Here is a 16,499-nt window from a genome sequence, read left to right as displayed (position 1 = left end):
ACGAATGTGTCTCTTTTGGGTTGGGATAAAATTGCGGAGATATAATTGTGCAAAACTATCAATAAGTTTTTAATTAAAAACCTAATTGTGATTTTTTTCCTATCTCCTATGCTGAACAGTAAGATGATCTTAGGAAATGCCCATGACAATTCTGAAGAACTTGAAAGAGCCAGAGAAGTGAAGGAAAAAGATGCTGCACTGTAAGTTTCTTCCGAGAGTCGGAATGGGATGCCATATTCTTTTGTCCCTCTCGGTTGCCACATGCCTGTCTTACCAATGGGGGTTTCACTGGGAATCCTGAGGAAGGGATGGGGTATGGGCTCACCTTTAACACATCCATCCATTCTACTGTTTTTGTATGTGGGACTCTTTACAAAATAATATGCTTTCTTCGAATACCACTGTGGATGGGCCAGCAGCCTTCAGTCTTAAATAACATATCTGATTCTGTCATGTATCAGATGCCGTGGGAGCATGATAACCTTCCCCTTGGGACCTCAGGGTCTGCTTTGATGACCTGGGGATGACTATTTATCAGAGTCTATAAATAAAAGTCTTCAGATCTTGGTGTGACATTCCCCTCAGATCCTTGACTTACAGATAACATCCTGCTGTTTGTAAACTCTACCCCTGACCAATTTCACCTCACCTGCTCCTGACTGGCTTCAGACAGGGGCTTCACTGTTGCTGTGAAAAGACCTGGAATATTTGCCATTGCTCAGGGGCATTGTCACATGGGCACTCCTTTGTAGTCCAATCACAACGAACTATAGAAATGATCCCTGAAAGTATAGTCCTGTAGTCCAATCACAAACAGAGCAGAGATCTGTGGCCAGTGGTGAGCGACGCGTAGCTAGTACAATAGCTATCAAATAAATGAACAAGCAAGTGAATCACTTTGTGCCTCACCTCCAACCCCTGGGGATACAGTGCCCTGAAAGTCTGCAGGCTATGGTCCAGAATGTGTTTATTTTCTTCTCAAGTTGCCAGAGAGATGAGTTTCTGTGCCTGAGTGCTGTGTTCATTCTAAGGCCTCTATACTGCCCCTTCTGCTCTCTCCTCTTGTCCCTGTGTCTATGCTATGAACACAGAGGATAGCCCCGTGCAGGTTATAGGACATAGCTGAGTATTTCTGGGATAGGGACAGACACTGCTGTGAATAAAACATAATGACCAAGTGTCACCTTAATACACCTAGATTTAAAAGGATGCTGTTTAAAAACAGAGGATTTAAAGTTACCTCAGGAAGCTTCCCTTTCTCCGCTGAATCACAGGCTTGCCCTGTGACTGTTCAGGCTCATAGGGAGGAAAGGGGCAAAGTGTGTAGAGGGAGGCTCAGAAACTGAAGCCCTGAGCTCCTTCTTGCAAAGTGAGACTGCACTGCTGTCCAAGTCAAGGACCTGTTAATTTTGCATCTCAAGTGGATGAACTGGTAGTTAGCCCTGGGGGTCGGAAAGATAAGCCTCACCAGTTGAACACTGGATTCCTTTTATTCCCATAGGAGCTGTGTGGAGAATATCCAAATTCCACAGTGCTTCTGTTGCTGTATCTGTACAGTTGTCATGTAGTTTAGCTATGTTCTAGACTAAATAATTCTCTGGGAGGAATTCTTAATGTTTTCCAAATTATAAATTTAGCATATCAAATGATTGGTTTTTTTGCAGCCCAGTCAGAGGTTGGGGGTTGTGTGTCCATGCTGTTTCTCATGAATGATTTACGTAAGGAGCCACGTTCAGTATACAGTGAGTCACGCACAGGATCCTGTCCATGGACATTGAATAAATAACCAAGCAAAATAGCACTTCCTTTTAAGGTGTGAAGGACCAAAGCCAGCTTGATAGCAGGACTTTAACAAGGCTTCAACTTATTTTGGAACATTTTATAGATAAGGGTGGCAAGTAGATTTATGTTTACAAATTTATTTTTCTTTAGTTTTGTAGAAATTAAGAAACCAGTTTGTTTTTTAATCCTTTTGGCCTTAAACCAAAAGATAAGTAAATGTAACTTCAAAGTTAGTGAATAAAGAAAGAAAAAACTATAGAAAGTTCCCACAGCAAATTCTTATTTAATGAGTAGGCTTATATTTAGAATCTTAAAACCCAGAGAGCCAAGCATGGTTGGTGGCTCATCCTTGTAATCCCAGAATTTGGGAGGTAGAAGGAGGAGGGTTAGAAATGCAAAGTCATCCTCAGTAAGTAGTGAGTTTGAGACCATCCTGGGCTACATGACATTCTGTTTCAAAAAAAGTCAAAATTAATAAATGTTGATTAGAGTAGGAAATTGAATCAGCATGGACTTGTTGGGGACACATTTGTCTCGTGGTAGTGGAAATGGTACTGCAACAAGCTAGTTAGTTATTGCCTCTTGTAAAGCAAAGGTTGGATTTGTGTGCATCCCAGGTGCTGGTGTTCTAGAGCTTGAGGCTCTTCAGCAAAGGTCAAACCAAGCTCCTCTGCCCAGCGCATCCAGCCTTTCCCATTGCAAACATGATTTTGTCATTGCAGAAACCCCTCAGAGTATGTTAAGTCAGTTCTCTTCTGCATTGGGCCACATTTGTAGTCATCCTTGGACTACATGTAGAACATGGGCCATAGATTGGACAATACTTGTGGCCCATTTTATCACTATTTCAGAAAAATTATAACTATGCCAGAAAGGCTTTTGAAATTCATAGTTTTGTCTTGTCTATATTCCTGATTGTGTAGTGTAAGTTTCTCCCTTCAAGTGTAGTCACTGAATGAATTCTTCATGCTTTTTAAGTGATTAGCCACTCTTTTTGGTCTTTTTATTGTTCCACCTACTCTCATGTTCTTTTCTTCTTAATCTATTTTAAACTTCCAATTTTTAACAACTTAATCTTCACCTCCAATACTGATGTCAGAATTAGTCCCGTCTCCATCTGGGCTTTCTGAGTTGCAAGGACTTGCTTACTCCTTTATTACATTTGAGACCTGTGAACACAGAGATCATATTCTTGTTATTCAGTAAACTTGATAACAGATATGTTCTCTACCTCAGGATAAGAAGGGGGAAAAGGATACCTAATTACCCACCTGTTCTAAAGCTTTCCCTGACTTCTAGAAGCATTACTAAGATGTCATGAAGACAGATAAAGAGAGCATTGGCCTCCCCCACCCCAGCACATAAAGCTTTTTCTGTAATGGGCTCCTTCGCACTCTCAAGGTGCTTTGTAGAATGTCCATAACAGAGGGTTTTGTGGTAATTATCCCTTCTGGCCCAGAGGTATTTCTAAGACTGCATCTTTATGCTTATAGATGTCTAGAATTTCTGCTTCAAAATGATGCAAACCCATCCATCCGGGACAAAGAAGGCTACAATAGCATCCACTATGCTGCTGCCTATGGCCACAGGCAGTGTCTAGAACTGGTGAGTTGTCTTGTCTGTTCTTTTTTTTTTTCTCACACAATACTGGCCCCAAACTCTCAGCAGCCTCCCTTACCACCTAGTTTAGTCACCACTAGAAATTTCTGGGAAGATATTTTCTGCTAAGTGAAAAAACTTGATAGACCTTATGGGATATAGATTTCTTTGCTCCTGTCCTCATCTGACTGGTGGTGGACTCATCTGCAGTAATTGTGATAGGGATATAAGATCTGTGTGTACACATGGCTTTTGTTTTAAAGATAATTAGGATGTGTCAATAAAGCTAAGTAGCTCTTTCCAGAAAGGAACTTAGCACTGCAGTACTTACAAACAGTACTGTAACTTAGTACTTGACTTGTTCAGTCATTAGGGACAAAGGTTCATTTGGGCCAGTCCTGTGTCTGGAGTGGAAAGAAAGACGGGCAAGGAACAAGAACAGAATTTGAACTTAAAGGAAAAATCAAACAATTAAGAGATACCTGGGCTGTGTGTATGTGTGTTGAAATCTGAATTCTTCTCTTGGTGATGCTTAGAAAACCGCAAATTCAAGTGCCCACACTGACTTGAAGTCTGGAGGGGAAGTGAGCTCATATGTAAGACAGTCAGGCATGATGGCGAATACAGCAAATAGAGAGCCCTGCTTTACGTAAGGGAGACACAGCCTGTTGGAAGGTCAGGAAGGAAAAGGTTGCTAGAAATAGTGTGTGTGTGTGTGTGTGTGTGTGTGTGTGTGCCCATGCATGTGTCACAGCACATATGAAGAACAGAGGACAACTTTATGGAGCCAGATGGCTCTAACTTTATTTACATGAGTTCAAACTGAAATCAGATGACCAGGTTGATCAGCAAGTACTTTACCCACTGAGCCATATAGCCAGACCTAAAATCTGACTTCTTAATGTAAGATAATCTGTTTTGAAATCTTCCTGGAGAGGCTGAGGGGAAAGTTCATTCGTAGCTATCCAGCTATAGGTCACAATTTGCTACTTTCTTGACACCATGCTTGGTCCAGCTTCAACAGGATATATGAATGTTCAAACTCACTGTATGGGCTGATGACAAATGACATTTTTCTTTAGCACCCTTGAATGTGTTTATATGTCTGTGTGTTGGTTTGAATGAAAATGGTCCCAAAGCCCCAAAGGCACAGGCTTTATTTGGAGGCGTGGCCTTGTTGGTGTAGATCAAGCTTTGTTGGAGGAACTGTGTCTCTGGGGGATGGATTATGAGGTCTCAAATGCTCAAGCCAGGCCCAGTGTCTTACTTTTTTTCCTGTTGCCTGTTTATCTGGATGTAGAACTCTCTGCTACCTCTCTAGCACCATGTCTGTCTGTGTGCTGCCATGGTTCCCTCCATGATGGTAAAGGACTAAACCTCTGAACTGTAAGCCAACCTCAATGAAAAGTTTCCTTATAAGAGTTGTCATGGCCATGGTGTCTCTTCACAGCAATGTAAACCCTAACTAAGACAGCCTGTAAATTCAACATTTGGAATGCTGAAGCAAAGGGATTTCAAGTTTGAGGCCAGCCTGGGCTTATAATATTACCTGTTTAAGAACTAAAGAAGTTTTATCTGGTGTGATGGCACATACCTTTAATTAAGTAGTACTTGGGAGGCAGAGACAGGTGGGCTCTGAGTTCAAGGCCAGCCTAGTCAATATATCCAATTCCAGTCTAGCAAGGGGTACATAGTAAAATCCTATCTCAACCTACTAATCAATCAACCCTACTTTCATTTATTTTTTTCCTACTACTTTCCTGTGTCATTCTTCTGAAGAACCACAAAATATCTACTGTCTGTGGTTTACTATGAAAGACGTGATGAGGTAGGGAGGCAGCAAGCCAGGGTCCCAGTGTCTACAGAACTATGTGGAGAACTAACTATCCTTTAGTTGCTTCCACCTAGGATCAGCATTATAATTCTTTTACTATGGAACACAGGAAAATCCATAAAAAGTTACCCAGCTTGGAAACAAAAATGGGGTTATTCTTATATCTTTTTTCATTGTGTGGGAGGTGAATTGTATTTACTATCACTGATCTTGAAGAATTTGATATTATCTTTTTCTGAGGGCCTAGTGAATACAGACAAGTTCCTTGTTTGATGTTGGGAATAGGTAGCAGTTTTCTGTTTTGTTTTGTTTCATTTCATTTTATTGTTTTAGTTGTTTGTTTTCTTCTGCTAGTTCCTCTTCAGTTACTTTGGCTGCATATGTAATAAGTCACCCCAAACGTTAGTGGCTGAAAACAGCAGTAATGATGTGCTCTGTCTCATAGTTTCTGTGAGCTGGGGACTTCTGGAATGGCTAAGCTGTGTAGTTCTAGGCAAAGATATCTGAAGAGGCAAATGGTGGGCTAGCACAAGGGCTGTTCTTTCCATGGCATCATGGGCTATAAACAGATAACCTTCCTAAGATGATGTTAGCTCTGTGTGTTCTTGTGTATCTTTCCCTTCTCAACCTTCCCCTTTCTTCCCCTGTACCTCTCCCCATTATCTATCTCCTCTTCCCAAATGGACCTCTTTATAATTTTGTCATTTAGCCAGGTTAGCCTCACACTCAATCCTCCTGCTTCTACCTTTTCAGTTCTGGGATTATAGCTGTACCCCACTATTCTCTTGTTTTTTCCATGTTGTCCTAGTGTAGTTTGATATCTTACGTGGTGACTCAAGATCAATCAAAGGGGGAAAGAGAAAGGAGAAAGGCTGTGGTCTCGCTTTGAAAACTACTTGTAGTTTCTTCTGTATGTCCGTTTCTTGAGGTGGTCATAAAATATAAAGAGGGAAGAGAATAGCATAAAGTGCTAGTTCCCTCCACTGCAGATGTAGGAAGCCAGTGATTTCAGGACTCCTGAGTGCTGGCTGTGATATAGAACCCCAAATGGCCAAGGAGCAGTCACTAATCATGCAGGTGAACAAACGAGTCATAAAGGCATTAACTAGTTTATCCAAGGGTAGGGTGCTGGCCTTTGGAAGGATGAGGACTAGTAGTGGGACATTTTATGCGTTCTGATTTTAAAGGAAGTGGTTATTCAGCAAACCACCACTTTCCGTTACAGATTAACGGAAGCCTTTCAAACAGAGCTGATGCTTGGTAGGAACTGGTTTTTAAAGGGCAATATCATCTTTGGCTCTTAACTGCAGCTTTGCAGTGGTACTTGCTCTAGACCTATAAGAAGTATAAGTTTGTGGTTAGACTTTGTATACACACACTTCCTATAACGTGTGCACAAATATAAATGTGTGTTGTCATCACTGAGACAGTGAGGAGAGAGTGAGGGCTTACTGTTGTAATTACCCATTATGAGCCTGTCTTCTGAAATCTACTTAAGACACAGCTGTCTTTAATTGCTTTTCTCCCAGAAAACCATATGCTATAGTTAGATTTATGAACTTTTATTACAAAATTTGTTGTTAAACTCTTAATACTGCATGCTGCTCTATGGAACTGTAGTGAGCTAAAGGAGCTACCTTCAGTCCTGTACTGTACAGAGCATAATTTTCTGGTGACACCTTCTTTTTTTTAATTTTCTTTTTTTTATTGGATATTTTATTTATTTACATTTCAGATGTCATCCCCTTTCCCCCATCCCTCCCGCAGAAACCTCCTATCTTATCCCCCCTCCTCCTTCTTGCGTTTTTTCCTTTATTAGTATTTTAACTTAGCATACAAAGTACTGGGTTTTATTACAGCATCCTCATACATGTGTCATTAGAGTTCTGATTTGTTTCCCTCGGCCTCTTCTTCCAGCTAGTTTCCTCATCTGATTTCCTGTCACATATATTCTATCACTCTCCTTCCTCATCCTTTTTTTTTAAATTAGTAACTTTTTAAAAATGTTAATCAAAGGCTTTGTAAGTTTGGTAATGCTCAATAACAAGATGCCCATACAATCAGAAGTGTAACCCAATACCCAACCTAGACATACCAACTATCTTTGACTGGCAGAGACACTCGAACATCCATCTGCATGTCCCCCCCACTCGTCTCCTAGCTCCTCCTCTCATTCTCCTCCTCCTCTCCTTACTCCTCCTCCTCCTCTCCTTACTCCTCCTCCTCCTCTCCTTACTCCTCCCACCTTAGCTCCTCCTACATATCACCCTTCCTGTTAAAATAAAACTTTTCTCTTAAAATACAATTAGAGCATAACTATACCAATTTGTATCAGTAAGGTACAAGATAGACCTAATACCCAGTCCAACATGTTGTTGACTTACCAGAACCTCTGTCATCTCTCCTAACTAAAAGACTTTGTTCTGAATCTGGTTTTTTTCTTGGCTTTAGAATGAATGTCAGCTGGAAATCATCCTCTGAAATCTTTTCTCTAAAAGTAAATAGCCAGGATTGGCTATGAGACTATAAGTCTTCAACCCCATCAGAAATCCAGAATGACTGAATTAACTGAAATTATGGGAAGCACAAAGCATAGCTTCTAAAACTTAGCCAATTTATAAAGACCACTGAACACCTGGACAGTCCCTATACTACAAAATGTTGGAGCATCCGATCTTCAGCCTTCTGGCCCAGGATCATCTGACAGACCTAGTGATGCAGAATTATTAAGGGTTGATTACTCTGTCTTCGCAGATATAATCAGTCGACTATTCCACAAGTGTGTCCTTTTCTGGACAGTAATTTTTCTGTAGATGAAAAGAGGCAACTCTTGACTAGTGGCTGTCTCACCACAACTGGAGTAATGCGAAAGATGCCCAATTTCTTCTTAGAATCCAAGACAGGGAAGCTGTCAGGAGCAGACAGGTCTCTAATCAAAATGAACATTAATACAGAAATGTTTGTAACATCAATTCTCTGGACTTCTGACGTTTTGAAAACCAACTATCCATGTAAGGCAATCTGGACTGTTGTCTGTTAACTCCTCTCAGCTATTTCTAAATAAAATATAGAAAACACCTTAACAATAAACTCAGAGCCATGAATATGCTGTAGGCCCTTAACTCACAGTCTAACCATCTTGAATCAGTTAAAGGAGTTAAAGAAGGACTGGGTCTAAGCCTTGTTTTCCTAAATGTGTTATATAGGCACAATGTCTATGAGAGTAACAGTATTAATCTCACTTTGAAATCAATAAGAAAGTCGTGCCAATGAAAATCTTAAATTTGAAATCAAAGTAAATTGTGTACCATTTAAGAAATTATAACTTCAGTTTAATAACAATTATACAGATTCCTACCAATACGTTATGGCTATGCAATAAATCCTAGCTATTCCTCCCTGTTCCGACAAAGCCACTACTTTTTCCTAGAAAGACAGCCCAATATTAACCACCTCAGTCCCCAAACCCAGGGAATAGGGGCACCAACTCTTCATTAACTTCTTCAAGCTGATTACGGGTGTGGAGATATTAGAAGAGGGGTGGGGGAAGAGTAAATTGATATGCCTCTTACACCTGTGTCTTTGCTGCATCCAGCTGAAATTCCAGGACATCAGAGGTTCGAGCAGGTCTGCTCAGCTTGCTTGATGAGTGCATACACCAAGGCTGTGTATTCTGCAATATACAATTCTCAAAACAAATTTTAGTATCAAGATAATTTTTTGTTTGAATTCTGGAATCTAGTCTTCTGGTGGCCTGCCTCTGTCATGTCTAATCCATATAATTCTGGGAGTTTCTAAGAGGGTGTGCTCCCACCATCCTCCCATTCCCGCCTCCCTGCTCTCAAATTCCCCAACACTAGGGAATCCAAACTTTCAGGCACCAAGGCCCTCCATTTCCACTGATGCCTGACAAGGCCGTCCTCAACTATCTATACAGGTGGAGCCATGAGTCCCTTCTTTTGCGTTCTCAGGCTGGAGGTTTTAGAATGGCTACTCCAGCTTGTTTCTTAGGACGATTTGCCTGAAAAATTGTTTTCCAGCCTTTTATTCTAAGGTAATGTCTGTCTTTGTCACTGAGGTGGGTTTCCTGCATGCAGCAAAATGCTGGGTCCTGTTTACATATCCAGTCCATTAGCCTATGTCTTTTTATTGGGGAATTGAGTCCATTGATGTTAAGAGATATTAAGGAACAGTGATTGTTGCTTCCTGTTATTTTTGTTATTAGAGGTGGAATTATCTTTGTGTGGCTATCTTTTGGATTTGTTGGAAGAGGATTACTTTCTTGCTCTGTCTAGGGTATAATTTTCCTCCTTGTATTGGAGCTTTCCTGCTATTATCCTTTGTAATGCTGGGTTTGTGGAAAGATATTGTATAAATTTGGATTTGTCATGGAATATCTTGGTTTCTCCATCTATGGTAATTGAGAGTTTTGCTGGGTAAAGTAGCCTGGGCTGGCATTTGTATTCTCTTAGGGTCTGTATGACATCTGTCTAGGATCTTCTCACTTTTATAGTATCTGTTGAGAAGTCTGGTGTAATTCTGATAGGTCTGCATTTATATGTTACTTGGCCTTTTTCCCTTACTGCATTAAATATTCTTTATTTGTTTTGTGCATTTGATGTTTTGATTATTATGTGACAGGAGGTATTTCTTTTCTGGTCTTGTCTATTTGGCGTTCTGTAAGCTTCTTGTATATTTATGGGCATCTCATCCTTTAGGTTAGGGAAGTTTTCTTCTATAATTTTGTTGAAGATATTTATTGGCCCTTTAAGTTGGGAATCTTCACTCTCATCTATGCCTATTATCCTTAGATTTGGTCTTCTCATTGTGTCCTGGATTTCCTGGATGTTTTGTGTTAAGAACTTTTTGCATTTTGTGTTTTCTTTGACAGTTGTGTCAATATTTTCTATGGTATCTTCTGCACCTGAGATTCTCTCTTCTATCTCTTGTATTCTGTTGGTGATGCTTGCGTCTATGACTCCTGATTTTTTCCTAGGTTTTCTATCTCCAGGGTAGTCTCCCTTTGTGATTTCTTTATTGTTTCTACTTCCATTTTTATGTCCTTGATGGTTTTGTTCAATTCCTATACCTGTTTGGTTGTGTTCTCTTGTAATTCTTTAAGGGATTTTTTGTGTTTCCTCTTTAAGGGCTTCTATCTGTTTACCTGTGTTCTCCTCAAATTCTTTGAGAGTGTTATTTATGTCCTTCTTAAAGTCCTGTATCACCATCATTAGAAGTGATTTTAAATCTGACTCTTGCTTTCCTGGTGATATGGGGAATTCAGGACTTTCTAGTGTGGGAGAAATAGGTTTTAATGATGCCAAGTACCTTGGGTTGCTGATGCTTATGTCATTGCACTTGCCTTTTGCCATCTTGATCTCCTTAGTGCTACCTGCCCTGTCTCTGACTGGAGCCTGTCTTTCCTATTATCTTCATTGTTTCAGAAATGTGTGGGATGGGTGTTACTACTAGGGTTAGAGATGGGGCCCAAGATCTGCTCAGTGCTGGGACGCAGACAGGAAGGAACCAGCACTCCGGGCCAGGAGTGAATTCCTGAATCCCAGTGGGTCCCAGTTACTCCCTGTTTGGGGCAGGTGTTGCTGTCTCCTTACCAAAGATACTGTCCGGGTTAGAGCTCCTAGCAGGGCTGCTTCCTCTGGGGTTTGTGAGATTGGGTGCAGAGCTGCCTTGGAACTGCTCAGTGCTCAGGCCCATACTGGAAGCTGGTGACACCTTCTTTCTGTCCAAGTGATATGTTGCATGAACTGTTTCCCTTTCTCAGGAATGCCATTTTAGGGACAATATTTCTTTTATCAGACAAAAAGATTTTTTTTACCCAAAAGGCAGAAAAGATGTGGCTCTTTGATTAAATCAACTCTTGCCTTTGTATTTACAGAGGTGATTATTAATGGGAATTAGGAATAGTCTATAGTAGATATGGGAAGAAGTAATTGATCTTCACTTTTAATTTCAGTTTAATCAGGACAGGTTATCAATATAAATTAGTAGAAACATCATCCTTGCTTGCTTTTAAGAAAGTGCCTCCATGAGTCATTTATCTCACAGATAGGATTTTCCTGAATGGTTACTGTTGGATGAAAAGCTTTCTGTATTCCCATTTTGGAGTGCATCCTAAAATTCCTCTTGGGCACAGTTTGTACTTAGCAAAGTTCCTAAGCAGGCTGTGGACATTCTTAGAGCCCCCACAACACTGGATAAAAGCAAACAGAACAGAGGACAGTCTTGCACCTCACCATACACCAGGTGTTCCCCACCGCCCCCACCCCCAACCCCGGATGTGAAGCACTACTTTTACAAGAATCTTATCCTCCTGCCAGCTCACCCAACAATGAACCAGTTTGGGAGGAGATAGGATGGGGATAGGTTCTATAAGGAGTGGAGAGAGAATAGGGCCATCTCTGGGACAAGTGTTAAATGAAGAAATAAGGCAAGGTAGTTTTTTATCTGTATGGGGGAGCATTTCTAATTCCCCCCCCTCAGGAATACACTTTTGTTATAGTCCTTAAAAATCCCCATTACCTTAGGCATTGGAAGTTAGGAAAGCAAACCAGTGAACCAGTATACACAAGGGGCAAATTTCTGTGATCCACTGTCTTGCCAAATACCCCTTATCTCAAACACCACCTCTTACCAGCGGTCATCTTCTTAACAAGTTGGACCTGATTCTCTGCTGGGTTTTTCCACAAATAGCTCTATTTCATGGTACTCTGGGTCTCCTATTAGAGTCTCTGAGCCAACTTTCTTCTGAGAAAACAATTCTCATTCTTATCCTCTCTCACTCCCTTCCCCCACCCCATGTTCATTGATGTTTTGCCTGCATGTGTATCTGTGTGAGGGTGTCAGAAACCCTGGGACTAGAGTTACAGACAGTCATGAACTGCCATGTGGATACTGGGAATTGAACCCTGGTCCTCTGGAAAAACAGACAGATGGCTCTTAACTGCTGAGCATCTCTTCAGCCCCATCTCCCCCAAGAGACAATTCTTTAGTTCACATTCCCAGGCTGTGCTCTGATCTGTAGAGGGAACAGAAAGTATAAATGAGTATTTTCTACTAGACCAAGCTTTGTCTTTTGAAAGCAGAAGTGAGATGAAATGGCAGGTGGCCCTTAGAACTAGCTGGCTTTTGTACAGTTGGTGACATTTGCTCCCAGCCCCTCCTCTTAGCTAACTGAGCTATTACTGAGTTTATACAGATCATTAAATATGTATCATTAAATTTTATGCATATGTATAAATGACTGTGACATTTAACTTAATATATATTTGCTTGGCATTCATGGTTTGTGGCTCTTGTCTGTGATTAAAAACTTAGAATTTATAAACCATATTTTTGTTTTCAACTTATTTTGCTGCAATCAAAGTAGAACAGGAATTACATTAGCTGTTTTAACTCTACATTCATATTTAAACTGATTTCAAGCTGGTTCCACCAACAAAAATCTTCTAGAAAGTGATGGATTTCTCAGTCTTGACAGAAGAGCCAGGTTCAGGATTCCATCTCATCTACCTACTTAAGCCAGTGCTCTCATTGCTTTTGATCAAAGATGTATGGCCTGAGCTTGCTCCAAAAATCTGCCCACCACTGTGTACAAAGAACTGTGATCAGTCAAATTCAATTGGGCTCAAACTATCAAAGCAGAGTGGGGGGTTCATGTCTAATAAAGCACCTTGTGTCTACATCACATGCTTGAGTGGAGGAGGAGAGCTGGCAGAGGGCTCAGGCCTCTGCGTGCAGTGCATTCAGACTGACTGGGAAGACAGAGATGCGGGAAGCATGCCCCTATTTGGAATTTCAGTTTCTCTTGGCATTCTAGTTTTCTTTTACAATATTGAACATTTGTTTGTGAACACAAAGACTCTTAGGACTTTGACTTTCAAAGTGGAAGAATGCATTTTCTAGTGTAATTACATGAATTGCCTACACTAAGAAAAGTGGGCTTGAAACTAGAGATTTGAGATTAAATTCAATCCAAGGTTTTGCTAAGCGTAATCACTTGGAATTTGGCTGCTTCCGAAGGATCTCCTGTGAACTTGAACTTTAACAATGAGAATAAATAGGGGAAGCAGACAATCCCTGCATGTATATTCCAGAAGTATAATGATTCTCTGAAGATAGCTATGTTTTGTGCAACTAAAAACAAAATCATGTTACATTCATATAGTTCCTAGATATTACTGATTTTTATCACAGACTTGAGTAGTTAGTAACTGGCTCTGAATAAATACATATTGACTGTATAGAATGCATTTCAGTGTCTAATTAAGCTTTTGCATACTAACAAAGTAGGGTTTAAAGGAGTTAGTTTTCTTTAAAAAAAAAAAACTTTTATGTTAGGAAGTAGTCACATCTAAAAGAAAGGTCATCTGAAGATAGCCAGTGAATTTGAACCCAGATCTCCAGCAAATCTCTAATAACCTTTTTCTGTCCTCAGAGGTTCTATGATCTGGTCTTAGAGTACATGACTTTGAGCTGGCTGGCTTTGCATAAGAAGCAGTGTGAGACTCTCAGCAATGCAAATGTGACCATTTTACTGTTGACCTCAGTGGGAAGACATTCGGCTTTTAGATGGAACTCCAGGGAGAAGTTGAGATAGACTCAGACATTCTGATGTCACTAGCAGCCTCTCACTCTCATAAGTTCACAAAAGATGCATCAGATATAGGACATAAATATCTACTCAGAGCACTAGAATAGACAATTCAGCAAGAGGTCTGATACAGACCCTTTACAAGACTCTGATTACAAGATGCAGAAGATCCTTCTAGCTTCACTATGAATCAATCTGGCCATTGATGAAAGAACAAAATTTATTATGATAAACAACCTCAGTTTTACCTTTAGTGGAGGGTACAGAACAGTCAGGCTATTTGTTGCCCCCACACTTCAAAGGTAAGTACTAATGCCTTAGCCCACTTAACTATGTCTAAAGTCTAACTAGGAAAGGCAGGAAGTTTAAGATCATGGAGAGACTTTTTTTTTTTTAATTTAGCTGTGCTATATATCACATCATCCCCATGACAGGGGAGAAAGGCTTGACTGAAGACCAAACAATTCAGTGAGGTGGCTTGGCTATCTGATACATATTCATGCACTTAGTGGGCACAGTGGTCTGGTGTATGATAAATATAAAGTCTGATAAATCAGACTTTGCTAGCCAGGAGGTCATATAAAAAAGCTCATTGTGACAAATCACTGCTCTTTTAGTTTTGAGGAGGGAAAGTGTCATATGTTCCCAATGCAAAGATGTGTATCAGAGGCCACAGTTGGCTTAAGGCACTCCTCAATGGTGCTAAGAGAGTTGTCTGTGGTAGTGTGGGGAGGGTGGTTCAGTGCTCCTAGAACAGAGGAGGGAGGGTTCAGTTACCAGGAGACAGGGGAATTACTTGGGACAAAGGAGCTACAGGTAAGAGGAGAACCTCCTGTGACACCTGGAAGAGAAATGTTGTGAGCCTCTGACCCAGGCGGGCATCATTGCCAACGGTGCATGCTGCTGGTAAGACCATAGTCTCTGACGCCTATGTAACCTCTTCTTTTCTATCCCCTTCAATCTTAGAGGGAGCAGGCATTGAGAGGACAAGAGGCTCCAGGCTAAGGACAGAGGGGTCCCACCTTGTCCTACTTACTCTCCACTGCAGCCTTTGGTGGGGGAAGCTCCAATGTTAAGCAGCCTTTAAGGTTTATGTTTCTTATGCTGGAGCAGACTGATTAATTGCTGGCATGAAGCTATGTTTGTGACGGAAATTCTTTGGGGGAACTTTTAGTATTTGTTAGAGATCTTTATCTTGGGTGGCAGTCTCCTATGGAGACTGGCCCTGGTGTAGGAGAAAGAGAACAGAACTATAGTCGGATTTGCTGGTGACTCACTACTTAGTCACACACTGGAGCTGCTTTGTAAGGGAAGACTGGTGTTCAGCTCTAAAGAAAAAGAAATGATTCTTGACTTGAAATATGCATGGATTTAAACTTCACTCTTATAAGATAGACTGTCTTAATAGTTTCAAGCACTTATTAGGTGCCAAAAAGCATTGAACAAAAGTGATGATACATTGCTGAATGATCAAGCTTGATTTAGGGATAAAATTTAAAGGCTAGCTTTTAAGTATTAAGTGAGTCTCTTGCTTGTTTGGAAGACTTTCATAAAAAGATGGCAGGTTTGAAAGGAAAAGAAAATTTATATTCTTATGGACTGGTTTTCTCTTTTGATGTGACTACTTACTAACATAAAAGCATTTTATTGTAATCTCTCTTATTATTTTTATTTTTCAGTGGCTACAAACCTGTGATAATATATGTAAAACTGATGTAAAGATACTTGGCAAATTAAAAGTTCACACATACACACACACCCCTTCCTCTAGTGATTCTTTCTAGATATATAAGATAGTGAGCACTAAGAGATTCAGGCATCACTGTGTCTAAAATGGAAGCTTCTAAAGAACTGTAGGAAACAAAGATTCTTAAGGACGGTGTAGTTTAAATGTGAGCTGAAAACAAAGTTTATCTGCCTTGTTCTCTCCCCTTCCCCACCCTGTCTCTTCCTCTCGCCTCTGTCTGAGTTACTTTTCTATTACTGTAACAAAACTCCAGGACCACGGCAACTTACAGAAGAAAGAGTTTATTGGGGCTTGCAGTTTCAGGAGGTGAGCCCATGACCATGGTGTTGGAGCATGGCATTAGGCAGGGAGGCATAATCACCCACAAACAGCTGAGAACTCACATCACCCACAAACAGAAGGCAGAAAGGGCTAACTAGGAATAGCATGAACTTCTGAAACCTCAAATCCCACACCTAGTGAAACACCTTTTCCAACAAAGCCATACTATCTAATCCTTCTCAAGCAGTTCCATCAACTGGGAACCAAACATTCAAATACCTGCGCCTACGAAGGCCATTCTCATTCAAACCACCATACTTCCTTCCTCAAAAACTCATCAGGCAACATTCAGTAAGACAAGACAGCAGCCCAGTTGGGGCTTTCCCCACCACAGAATATCAGGATGACATAGTGACCTACATGAGTGTATTTATTACTCTTCTCATGGCTCTATCAAAATCTTGACAAAGGCAACTTAATGAAGAAAGGTTTTATTTTGGTTCATGATTTAAGAAGGGATATAGTTCATTGTGGTAAGAAAAGGGTGGCCCCAGGAAAAGGAATGGCTTATCACATTAGGTCAATGTCACAGAATGGACTGGTAATAGGATTGGGTTATAAAACTGTAAGATGTGCTCCCAGTGACCCACATCCCTCAGGATACC

General features: G+C 40.6%; 1 protein-coding gene across 2 annotated transcripts in view; it reads left to right on the top strand.

Moving 5' to 3' along the window:
* Positions 1–16,499, top strand: part of Ankrd44 (ankyrin repeat domain 44) — a 257,860-nt gene that overhangs the window by 182,359 nt on the left and 59,002 nt on the right. For both annotated transcript variants that reach the window (XM_028765551.1, XM_028765552.1), the window contains exons 15-16: positions 120–200; positions 3,276–3,387. In XM_028765551.1, coding sequence (XP_028621384.1) covers positions 120–200; positions 3,276–3,387 — 193 coding nt within the window. The remainder of the gene's footprint in view (positions 1–119; positions 201–3,275; positions 3,388–16,499) is intronic.

Source organism: Grammomys surdaster, unplaced genomic scaffold (assembly GCF_004785775.1).
Source record: "Grammomys surdaster isolate TR1022 unplaced genomic scaffold, NIH_TR_1.0 165, whole genome shotgun sequence".
Taxonomy (NCBI): domain Eukaryota; kingdom Metazoa; phylum Chordata; class Mammalia; order Rodentia; family Muridae; genus Grammomys; species Grammomys surdaster.
Note: the sequence above shows the minus strand (reverse complement) of the source record. Positions and strands in the feature narration are given on the sequence as shown.